This window comes from Tasmannia lanceolata, unplaced genomic scaffold (genome assembly GCF_043159265.1).
Source record: "Tasmannia lanceolata isolate RefF3 unplaced genomic scaffold, GAP_Taslan_0.1 ptg000003l, whole genome shotgun sequence".
NCBI classification, from domain to species: Eukaryota; Viridiplantae; Streptophyta; class Magnoliopsida; order Canellales; family Winteraceae; genus Tasmannia; species Tasmannia lanceolata.
In genome coordinates, this window is record NW_027518680.1 from 16234829 (window position 1) to 16247269 (window position 12441).

The 12441-nt window shown below is 42.2% G+C and overlaps 1 protein-coding gene across 1 annotated transcript; it reads left to right on the forward strand.

The window, feature by feature from the left end:
• The first annotated feature begins 6308 nt into the window (after positions 1-6308).
• On the forward strand, positions 6309-11225 carry LOC143866205 (uncharacterized). The gene is made up of 4 exons (XM_077375956.1): positions 6309-6620; positions 7834-8379; positions 8798-9544; positions 11184-11225. The coding sequence occupies exons 1-4, from the start codon at positions 6309-6311 to the stop codon at positions 11223-11225; spliced, it is 1647 nt and encodes a 548-aa protein (XP_077232071.1).
• The last annotated feature ends 1216 nt before the right edge of the window (positions 11226-12441 follow it).

Here is a 12441-nt window from a genome sequence, read left to right on the forward strand (position 1 = left end):
TCCAAAAGGGGAAACTCTCTACATGAGACAAGGCTTGTCTCCGAGACACAAATGACGTAAAAAGGAAAAAGAGACCCTGTGCATATTTGGCAAAGGTAAAACACCCAGCCGGGCCGGACAGCTGCCTAGCCCTAGGGTGCAACAAATGTGCAACCCAATACCCATAAGGGTAGGGGTATGCTGCCAAGCCGAATAGGGTGTTCTTCCAAAACCAAACGACGCACAAAGAGGAGGTTTAGCAAGAGAATGAGACTGGGCAAGTCTCCTATATACAAAGGAGGGGTATGCTACTTGGACTGAGCAAGTCCCCTAAGGATGGGCTTGGGTTAGCGCCTTCATCGCCCTCGCAATGAGAGGAGATTCTAGTATCTAAAGAAATTTAACAGAAATCTATAAGACTGTGTTAGTCTATCAAAGAGAAAAGAAAAGGCTACCAGATAATCGCAAATTCCATTCTAAAAAATAAATCAAGTGCTAAGCAAAGAAGAATTTTCAATAAAAAAAAATCAACGGCAATCATAAAATGATAAACAACATTAATTAGTCCAGACCAGCCGCTGGATAGCCTAATAAAGTAAAAGAAAACAATATCAAACACTTCTATGCCCAACCACAAACACCACCCCAATATGGGGATGAAATCAGATGATGTTAAAGTAATCATCTGATATCATATACACATGATAATATTTCTATATCCCGCCTTGAAATCAGACAGTACTCATGTCGATAATATCGAATAGAGTAGTCATCTGATCTCATTCTTCCTATTAAACAATTTATTTAAATAAAAAAAGAATGAGTATAATAAGCTTTGAGATAATCTCACATGAACAATCCATTTATCTTCAGAATCTAACTCAAAACTTAGTATGAAAGAGAAGTAATAAATTCTCAATATTTTATACAAATTTTTCCAATGATATTTCTAATCTATACAAAGTATAAATTAAAAGAGGCATTTATTTAATATATGTAAGCAGCGAAGTATAACTAAATCTAAAAATATGATATTTGCTATTGCCAGGGTGAAATAAGGCTGTTAATATCAAAATGGAAATGGCTACCACTATTAAGGTGTGAGAGGGAAAATTCTAAGACTTACTAAAGGCTGGATAAGCCTAAATATGAAAAGGGGAGCGCTATTCATACTATGTAAGTCCTTTAATAATGTGAATGAATACAAACAACTAGTGTGAAAATATCTTGTAGATTCTTAATCATTCGGTTCAAAATTAAAATTGAAAAGAAGGGCTAGAAATTATCTAAGCAGTATGCAACAATGAGATAAGAATCAAGAATTTTACATAAACAAATGTATAGGTATTATTACAGGACAACTTCAACAGACATGAACAGATTTTATGTCAAAACAGCACCAAGCTATGGACAGATTTGCATCTCAAACAGAGGCTGAAATGCTGACCAAACTATACCCAAAACAGAGACTGGATTATTGTGCAGAAAATGTGCAATATTTGCATTAAAACTGGGTAGCAACATAGTGAAAACTATGCTCGAATGTGGACAGATTCTGAGCGAAAATTGTGCCTCAAATATAGACAAATTCTGTGTTGAAGTTATGGTAAAACAGGGGCAGATTTGTGGGCAGAATCTGTGACAGATTCACGGGTGAAACATGGACAGGTTTGTACTCAAAACTGGGACAGATTTCATGCTCAAAACTAGGACAGGTTCATGCTTAAAAATGGGACAGATTCACTGCTCAAAACTAGGACAGGTTTATACTCAAAACTGGGAAAGATTTCGTGGGCAGAATCTGTGCCATACAGAGACAGATTTATGTGCATGTATTGTACATTTTAATCAACAATATTAACTCATCAGACAAGCCCTATTCTTACAACAACAAGCCAAAGCAAAAATTTCAACGTACATGAAAATAATGGTTGAAATATATATATATATATATATTTTTTATCAAACACATGTAGAATATCCATTACATAAATCCTCATGTTGTATGTGCCAAATCACAAACATCAGCAAGCTATTCATTAGATAATAAAGAATAATTGTTCATTTAGACTCCTTTTTACATGACCTTGCTAACTACAATACCCATCTATATTTGACCTTTTTGCAAATAACAATGTCCTTTAAAAATTGATTAGTCTCATAACATTAAAAACAGGGAATGTAAAGGATACTAGGATGAGATATCAACATACACCATTTCAATTTAATTTACTCTACTCAAGTTCTGTCAACTTAAGCCTAATAATCACGTGGTTAATTTTAGATGGTGCCCATTATAAAAAACAATTCCAACTTGGTGAGGTGTGCTTCAGTACTATCTTCAAAAATGCATATATTTATGAGATAAACTGGGTTAGAAGTATATAAAAAAAAATGTTTCAAACTATTGCAAAGCCCAAATAATACTAAAAAATTGTGATGGCTGATATCAAACAAATTTCTTTTGTTCTTACAACCATCCAGATAATTTCAGTTTGCAACATAAAAATAAAAAATAAAAAATATAGCAGCTATGACATGTCATTATGTATTAGAAATTAAACATGATAATGTTGACCTCAATGGTCACAAGTACTGATATAAAAATCCTATAAATCAAATTTACTTCACATTGAATAACAACCACAATAGACTTTGCAAACACAAATATTCACATATCAATTAAATGAACCAATATAAACTCTGAATAGAAATGCCCCTTTTTTTTAAATACTGCCCTTTGTTTGATTGAGAGATCAAATACTCAAAGCATTTCTTGAAAGGTCTTTTTTAGTATTACTCGGAATCATACATAAATTAAATCAATAAAATTTATACTTTGGAATTTTTAAACAAAATCATTGAACAAGGAGAGTCACAAACCGATTCAAAAAGAAAAAAAACTGAAAAATTTCAAAATTTTGATGTAAAGCACATATCAAGAGAAAAAGAACAATTTTATACCGATTGAGCAAGAATCACAGCTAACAATTGAAGGAAAGAGCAGTCACATAGATCATCCCTAATGAATTTTATCTTATTCAATTGATACAAGTTATGCAGCTATTTTCAAATGAAAAGAACTTAGCCAAGAAAAACGACTTTCCAGGTAATAAAAAGGATACAGCAGACATGGATGAAGCCTTAGCAATTCTTTCGTAAGGAAACAAAGTATATACTCAAAAGCATATCCAAAAACTAAAAAAAAAACTTGCATAAATAAGTTCAGGGATACAACTTACGTTTACTGAATATATATTTTTAGATCCAATATAGAGAAAACAGATGAAACCTTTTAAATTCCTAATACAAACCATTCACAAGAATCACAGTAAAAATCACTTAATGTGCACATTCTACATAAGATTGCATACATAAATACTCTTTTAATTAAGAAGGCTAATCCAAAATAGAGCTGAGACAGGGATATATATATATATATATATATATATATATATATATATATATATATATATAAAACTTCATTAATTCATTCAAGAAACAGAGGTGGAAACAAAACAGAGGCTGGAGCAAAGGCTATAAAAAAATATCTCATCTATTCACTCAAGAAACAGGGGCTAATCCAAAAGTTTATGAGATTTCAACACTACATATCAAGTTCCATGTCATTTTTATAAATATAAAAAAAAATATCGCATAAACCACTTGTAACACTAAAAAAAATGCATATATCAACCACTAACAGTATTTCAAAAATCCAAGCCACTCGACAAAGCTATAATAAACACATCCACTTAATAATTAAATAGACATAAAAAAAACAGAATTATTACTTTTTTCAGTTAGTAAAAATGCCTCTCAGATTTTGCTATAAAGACTTCCAATTCAATAAGACTTCAAACAAGATTTCATCTTTTTCATAAATCATTTCACTTAAATTAATCAAAACTTCTACAATTTTAAAAGAATACAAATTACAGAACATGAATTCATGACTGTAAATATATTATCTTTGCAAATATTTGTATATCTTCATGTAAAATTTAGAAATTTCTCCTAAAACAAACATTCTAACAGCATTCCAATCATACGATAATTTATTTAGTAACCTAATACTGTAGCCTACTTTCTTTCTTTTTTCTTCTTTTCTTTTTTTCTTTTTTTTAAAAAAATACAAACCATAGCCTCATGTAAACCAGAAATTTAATGAATTACTTAACATAGAAAGCAAGATCCACTCAATAATGCAAATATTAACAAAATTCAAAGAAAGAATAATTTAAATGAAATACCTGATAACGATTTTTTTGCTCTTTTCAAATGAATTCAAGTTACTTTCTCATGAACTGGCTGTTTAAGAGGATTTCTTCCCTAGCGATGACGCTCACCAGAAAATAAAGCAATTGTGACTAATTTCTGAAGCTATCAAAGCTCTTATCCGCAAATGAACAAACAAAACTATAGATCTGAGCTAACAAATGATAGATCAAAGACTTTCAAAGGAGTATCTAAAGTATAAGGATGTAGATCCAAGGAATAAAAGAGAATTTTGGCCGAAATTGATCGGAATCTAACCGGATCTTGCCGAGAAGATGATCGGAGTTAGGATTTTGAAGAAACAAGGAAAAAAACTAGGGTTTGAACAAAGCTTCTCGCATAAAATGCTCTGCTAGAGTTTGGAACGAACTTTTTTTTTTCTTTTGGCGAAAGGAACAAATCAGATCTGAGATGATAACACAAAAGACTAAAAAGAAAAAGAAAAAGAGATGATCGAGTAAAGGAATATTCGGCCGGAGTTCCGGTAGATCTTGCCGGAAAGAATGGATTGGGGAAAAAGAAAACAAAAAACTAGGGTTTCAATTTGGGGATTTCCTCTCGTTCTCTCGGATTTCTCTCCTCCCTTTTTTTTCTTTTTTTTTTCAAAAATGAGAGAAAATTCGGTATTTATATGCATTTTCAAGTGATGATATTAACACTACCATTTCTGATAGGCATGCGGAAAATTAATGAGCGCACGAAATTTTTGATGAGCGCGAAAACAGATCGTGTCTTATTCGGATTACGATCTGTACCGCTTAGGATAAATTCACCCTCCTTTTCTGATTAACACTATGGACACCTCTTCGGCTCGTTCGCTAGGCAAACGCGCTCGGATTTCGATGAAATTTTGTAGAGACCTTGGTGGAACTCTAATCTAGCTTAGGGTGAAGTTTGGGATCTTACCTAGCTGATTTGATGTGATTTCGCACAAACACGGGAAGTTTAGGGTACGGTCAAAATGGGGTGTCTACACCAGCTCCCGAAAATCGACCAGTTCATTGACGCCACCGCAGGTCACGAACTACTAAGCTTCATGGACGCCTTCTCCGGATACAACCAAATCAGAATGTATGAGTCAGACATACCAAAGACTTCCTTTGTGACGGATCAGGGGACTTACTGTTATCGTGTCATGCCCTTCGACCTAAAAAAGGCTGGGGCCACGTATCAGAGGCTTGTGAACAAACTCTTCCAGAATCAGATCGGCTGTAACATGGAAGTCTATGTCGACGACATGCCGGTCAAAAGCCGAAGTGCAGAGGATCATGTGTCCGATCTGAGAAAAACATTTCAGGTCCTAAAAGAACATAACATGAAACTTAACCCCACCAAGTGCACTTTCGGCGTCAGCTCGTGAAAGTTCTTGGGGTTTATGGTAAGCCAAAGAGGGATAGAGGCCAATCCAGAGAAGATCAAGGCCGTGGTGGAGCTCACTCCACCAAAAACCATCAAAGAAGTATAACGGCTAACAGGAATGGTGGCCGCACTAGGGCGCTTCATCTCAAAGTCCGCAGAGAGATGCCTGCCTTTCTTCAACGCCGTCAAAGGAATCAAGACAGCACCTTGGACAGAGGAATGCCAGCACGCATTCGAGGAACTGAAGCAATACTTGTCCTCCCCACCACTGTTAATAAAGCCAGAACCGGGTGAGGAGCTACTCCTGTATCTGTCCGTGAGCCCCATGACTCTAGCAGCTGTCCTAGTTCGTTAAGAGCACAGCCGACAAAAACCAGTCTACTATGTTAGCAAAGTCCTGCATGATGCCGAAATCAGATACCAGCGGGTCGAAAAATTGGCCTACGCCCTGATCATGGCAGCCAGGAAGTTGAGGCCGTATTTTCAAGCCCACACAATAAAGGTCCTGACCGGTCAGCCGCTCAGGCAAGTTCTCCATAAGCCGGACACCTCAGGATGACTCGTGAAATGGGCCGTGGAGCTGAGCGAATTCGATATCCAGTACATGCCAAGACCGGGCCGACTTCGTGGCTGAATGCGCCATCCCCCAGCAGATCACCGAATCCGAAATATTCCAGACCCCAGCTGTGGAGATGGTAATCACAACTGAGGAGCGAACAGAAGATGGAACTGAAACAGAAATCATCCCCATACTAGCAGAACAGGATCTACCGGCCATCGAACCACTATGGGCAGTGTACGTGGACGAATCTTCGAACAAGGGTGGCTGTGGAGCAGGTTTGGTTCTCACTGGGCCTGACAACTTCACATTAGATTACGCCCTGAGGTTCGGATTCCGCGCATCCAACAATGAGGCTGAGTATGAAGCCCTCCTCACCGGAATGAATCTCGCAGTCCAGACCAGCGCCCAAAGACTGAAAGCATACTGTGACTCCCAGCTAGGGGTGTGCATTAATCGGTTTAAACCGAAATAACCGACCGAACCGAATTAGATCGGTTATTTCGGTTCGGTTAAAAAACATATCGGTTCGGTTTCGGTTTCATATCTTCCCAAATTTCGGTTATCGATTTCGGTTTCGGTTTCCATCAAAAAATATTTCGGTTAACCGAATAACCGAACAACGGGTTAGATGAAAACCCTTACTTTCATGAGTAAAAATGTAAAATAAGTGAAAGGGTTGGTGTCCTGAGTAATAAAAACAAAAAAAGGGGTGAATGAGTTAAACCTAAAAGCTAAAACTTGGGTTTTCTTTTCTATTCACTTCATCTCACAAAACAGAAAGCTAGGGTTTTCTTCTCTCATCTCTACCGTTTCTCTCTCTCGAGTCTCGCCTCCGCGGCTTTGCCTCCCAACTTCGGCCATCTCTTCTCTCCAGTTATTCACCACTTTGCTTCCTAGTTCCTTCCCACCAACATCATTCCTAACTTCATCAGCCACCTCAATCACCCTCGTGCGCCTCTATATCTTACCCAAACAACTTGTGCGCCTCTGTATCTTCTTCCTTCCTTGGACGATCGAGAGGGAAAGGTGAGTTCAGTTTCTTCTTGTTTTTTTAATGGTATATATCATTTTAGATCTCATGAAACCCAACCCTATTTCTATAGTTCTCATGAAATCCAACCCTATCTCTGTAGATCTCATGAAACCCAATCCTATTTCTATAGCAGTTGAACAAAAAAATGGTTATTTGAAGATATTTATTGAGAAATCTCTCTTGTTATATTAAAATCTGTTATTCTCTTTTAGGCCCTGCTTGGATTACATGATTTTTTTGGAAATGCAGAATTAGAGTCCAAAACTCTTTATTAGACTCAAAATTGCATTTAATTTTGAGTACAATAATCAGTTTTGGACACAGAAACATATTGGTTAAATCGGTTAAGTCCAGTAATCAGTTTTGGACACAAAAACATATTGGTTAAATCGGCTTGATTTTAATCGATTAGGCACGTACTTCTCATTATTCAGTTCTAACCGAACTAACCGATCAACCGAAATTATATTTCGGTTTCGGTTCGGTTCGGTTAGCAACCAATTTGGTTCGGTTTCGGTTAGCAAATTTAGGTAACCGAAATATTTCGGTTCGGTTATTTCCGGTAAATTCGGTTCGGTTAAAACCGATTGAACAGCCCTACTCCCAGCTGGTTGCAAACCAGATTCAAGGGATCTATGAGGCCTGCGACGAGCGTATGATCAAATACCTCTCCAAGGTCTGCCATTTATCCAGCAAGTTCAAAAGTTTTGAGGTCATCAGAATTCTCAGAATAGAAAACACAAAAGCAGATGTGCTTTCTAAGCTGGCCGCATCCGGATACACAACTCTCGGGAATATATGTATGGAATTTCTACAGAAATCCAGTATCGAAAATGAGGCCGTTGAAGTGATGCAGGTGGAGCACGAGTCCTGCTGGATGGACGAGATCATCGACTACATGCGTAGTGGAAAACTACCTGAAGCCAAGAAAGAAGCTCGCAAAGTGTCACAGAGAGCTGCCCGATTTTCCCTCGATGGTGAGAACCTGTACAAAAGGTCATACACCCTCCCGTACCTAAAGTGCCTCCGGCCCAGCAATGCCGCGTACGCCCTACAAGAGACGCACGAAGGTATTTGTGGGGAGCATCTAGGGGGCAAGGCCCTGGTGATCAAAGTGTTGCTGAGAGGTCTATACTGGCCCACCTTAAGGCAGGATGCACTGAGCCTGGTCAAGAAGTGCGAGAGATGCCAAAAGTTCTCTCCCACCATCCACCAACCTGCTGTGTCTATGGCCCCGATCATCAGCCCACTCCCCTTCGCAGTTTGGGGGATGGACATCTTGGGCCCCTTTCCACCGGCCTCCGGAAGGCGCTTTCGTAGTAGTGGCCATTGATTATTTCACCAAGTGGGTGGAGGCTGAACCTCTGGCCCAGATCACTGAGCAAAATGTGCAGAACTTCTTTTGGAAGTCTGTGGTTTGTAGATTCGGGATCCCCTGCGTCTTGATATCAGACAATGGTAGACCATTAGACTGTCGGAACTTTCGAAAGTTTTGCTCCGACTTGAAGATCGAACAAAGATTTACTTCAGTGGTGCACCCTCAGGCGAATGGGTAGACAAAAGTAACAAATAGAATCTTACTGCAGGGGATAAAGAAGAGGCTGGACGAAAAAGCTGGCCGGTGGGCAGATGAGCTTTATCATGTCTTGTGGGCGTATCGCACCACCCCGCGCACGCCGACGAGGGAGTCACCATTCAACTTGTCCTTCGGGACGGAGGTAGTAATACCCGTCGATGTGGGAGCCTCGTCTCCTAGAGTCACCAACTTCAATGAGCAGCTCAATGGAGATGGGCTCTGCGCAAATATCGACTTACTGGAAGAAGCCCGGGAAGATTCCCGAATCAGTCGGAACTTTCGAAAGTTTTGCTCCGACTTGAAGATCGAACAAAGATTTAATTCAGTGGCGCACCCTCAAGCGAATGGGCAGACAGAAGTAACAAATAGAATCCTACTACAGGGGATAAAGAAGAGGCTGGACGAAAAAGCTGGCCGGCGGGCAGATGAGCTTTATCATGTCTTATGGGCGTATCGCACCACCCCGCGCACGCCGACGGGGGAGTCACCATTCAACTTGTCCTTCAGGACGGAGGCAGTAATACCCGTCGATGTGGGAGCCCCGTCTCCTAGAGTCACCAACTTCAATGAGCAGCTCAATGGAGATGGGCTCCGCGCAAATCTCAACTTACTGGAAGAAGCCCGGGAAGATTCCCGAATCAGGGTCGCCGCCTACAAGCAGAAAGTGTCCAACTATCATGATTTAAAGATACGCCCTAGAGAATTCCGAGCAGGGGATCTAGTCTTAAGGAAAGCTGCTGTCTCTCAACCAAAAAAGGTTGGAAAACTCTCCCCGACCTGGGAGGGGCCGTACCGAGTGAAAGAGGTGATTCGCCCGGGGAGTTATAAGCTGGAGACGCTGGAGGAGCACCTATTACCCCATGCTTGGAATTCGAAGAATCTCCGCAAATACTATCAGTAGTAGGATACCCGACGTGAAAGTGACTTGTAAATATATACTGAATGTGAATGATAGAAGCTCTTTTGCAAATCTCTTCGTACTCACTTGGAAACCCAGTTCGCTAAAACTAGGGTACTTGCCGCTTGGAAACCCAGTTCGCTAAAACTAGGGTACTCACTGCCTGGTTCGCCACAGCTCGTCTCCGCAAAGACCAGGAGTGCACTCCTGGTCCGGAACAAGCCCGGACGCAAAAACCAACACCACTTGGAAACCCAGTTCGCTAAAACTAGGGTACTCGCTGCCTGGTTCGCCACGGCTCGTCTCCGCAAAGACCGGGAGCGCACTCATGGTCCGGAATAAGCCCGGACGCAAAAACCAACACCACTTGGAAACCCAGTTCGCTAAAACTAGGGTACTCACTGCCTGGTTCGCCACGGCTCGTCTCCGCAAAGACCGGGAGCGCACTCCTGGTCCGGAATAAGCCCGGACGCAAAAACCAACACCACTTGGAAACCTAGTTCGCTAAAAGTAAGGTACTCGCTGCCTGGTTCGCCACGGCTCGTCTCCGTAAAGACCGGGAGCGTACGCCTGGTCTGGAACAAGCCCGGACGCAAAAATCAACATCACTTGGAAACCCAGTTCGCTAAAACTAGGGTACTCGATGCTTGGTTCGCCACGGCTCGTCTCCGCAAAGACCGGGAGAGCACTCCTGGTCCGGAACAAGCCCGGACGCAAAAACCAACATCACTTGGAAACCTATTTTGCTAAAACTAGGGTACTCGATGCTTGGTTCGCCACGGCTCGTCTCCGCAAAGACCGAGAGCGCACTCCTGGTCCGGAACAAGCTCGGACGCAAAAACCAACACCACTTGGAAACCGAGTTCGCTAAAACTAGGGTACTCACTGCTTGGTTCGCCACGGCTCGTCTCCGCAAAGACCGGGAGCACACACTTGGTCCGGAACAAGCCCGGACGCAAAAACCAACATCACTTGGAAACCCAGTTCGCTAAAACTAGGGTACTCGTAGCTTGGAAACCCAGTTCGCTAAAACTAGGGTACTCGAAACTCCTGTCTGGAGTATTATCGACACACAGTATAGAATCAAGCAGTATTAGCCAGAAACAGACAAGTGGACAAGGGGTGGACAACAAAATTTAATTTCCATTCATGAAGTAGGGCCTCGAAGGGCCATTACAAAAATAAGGCCTCAAAAGGCTGTTACAAAAGTTGGGCCTCCAAAGGACCATTACAAAAAAAAATCAAATCAAAAGAGAAGAAAGAAGGGGAGCTCAAGGCACCCCATGGCTACCACCCCGTGAGGGGTCCGCCTCCGGAACTACTGCGGTAGCGGTGGTGCCCGGCTCATCGTCGTCAGGCGTCGGTGGGTCAGGGAGAACCAGTCCCGTCAAGGTCACTGCCGGGTTGGATTCCTTAACCTGCTCAAGACAGTCAAAGAATCCAACCTTGTAGGACTCGCTGGACAAACTGAAGAGTTCATCCTCCTTTTTCTAAACAGCCGCTATCAGCCTCTCCCGAGCTCTCTCCCTCTGTGCGTTGAGGGCCTCGGCTGCCTTCTCCTTCTGAGCGGCCAACTCTTCTTTGAGCCGCTTGTTCTCCACGACCGTCTGTCCAATGGACCTTTGAAGCTCTTATGCCTCCTTCATCAGCTGTCCGCTCTCCTCCTTGGACTTTGTTATTTCCTCGGAGAACTTCTTGCTCTTCTCTCGAAGGTCGTTATAGTACAATCCAATCTACAGGCAAGCAAAGTGTTAACACAAGAAAACGAGGCAGAAGAGAAAGACAAAAAAAAACTCTCGCGGGCCATCTTACCTGGTAAAGTGAAGAGAATATGGCCTCGTCGGCCGCAGGTGGAGGTTCGATCAGAACTTGGAGCTTGTCCTTGCTGAGGAGAACTTTGGTAAGGAGCTCCGCAGCTACCCGGGTCTCACCAAGGCCGGAGTCGTTTATTTGAACGGCCCAGTTCGGCCGAAAAACATTGTCTACAGATCTCGCCGGGGGTGGACGGGCTCCGGTGGATGTTCCACCCGACTTTGAGGTCCCCGTCCTCCGGCCATAGGCGCCGACCAGCTTCACTGTAGTTTTAGTTTTGGGAGGTGGCGTCTCCTGGGTCGGAGTCGGACTTGATATCTCAGCGGCTTTTCTTTTCTGGCCCTGCTGGGCCCTCCCAAATGCTCCCTGCCTCACTCTCTCCGTCTTTGTCTGTTTCTGCATCTCTGAAAGTCAACACAGACGAACAAACCAATCAGAAACAACAAAAAGAGGAAAATGAGTTTAAAAGCAGGACTAGCCACATACGTGCCGGGGTCGCAGTACTAAGGCCGAGCCCGACCAGAACCTCTTCCCCATGGAACTCCGAACAATGAATGAGGCCCTCACGGTCCAGCTCCTCCTGGACTAAGGCGAACGTTCTCAGATCGTCGCCTTCAAGGACTGGCTTGCGGCTCATCGCAATTGTATCTGGGATGTCCCATCTAAGAGGAACCGGCCAGGGCTCAGTGGACTCCCTGTCCTCAACGTAGAAGAACTTGTTCTTCCATAAATGTATGAAAGATGGGATGCCAGTGATCATTTTCACCTCCGGCGTTGGCTAATGTAAATCCAACCCCCGTCCTTGTGCTTCTTCAAGTGCGCACAAGCGCGGAACAACGACACAGACAAACTTCTCTGAAGCCGGCCCTGAACGAGATATACAAACCCGGTTAGCGTCCTCTGCGAGTTCGGCGCAACCTGAGCCGGAGCCAGCCCATAATATC

Excerpts from the sequence above, each read along its gene's own strand:
- LOC143866205 (XM_077375956.1), top strand. The coding sequence starts at position 6,309 with ATGGTAATCACAACTGAGGAGCGAACAGAAGATGGAACTGAAACAGAA. Across the intron at positions 6,621-7,833 it reads ACTGTGACTCCCAGCTAGGG|ATTCAAGGGATCTATGAGGC; the intron begins GTGTGCATTAAT and ends GTTGCAAACCAG. Across the intron at positions 8,380-8,797 it reads GGCAGGATGCACTGAGCCTG|GGGATAAAGAAGAGGCTGGA; the intron begins GTCAAGAAGTGC and ends ATCTTACTGCAG.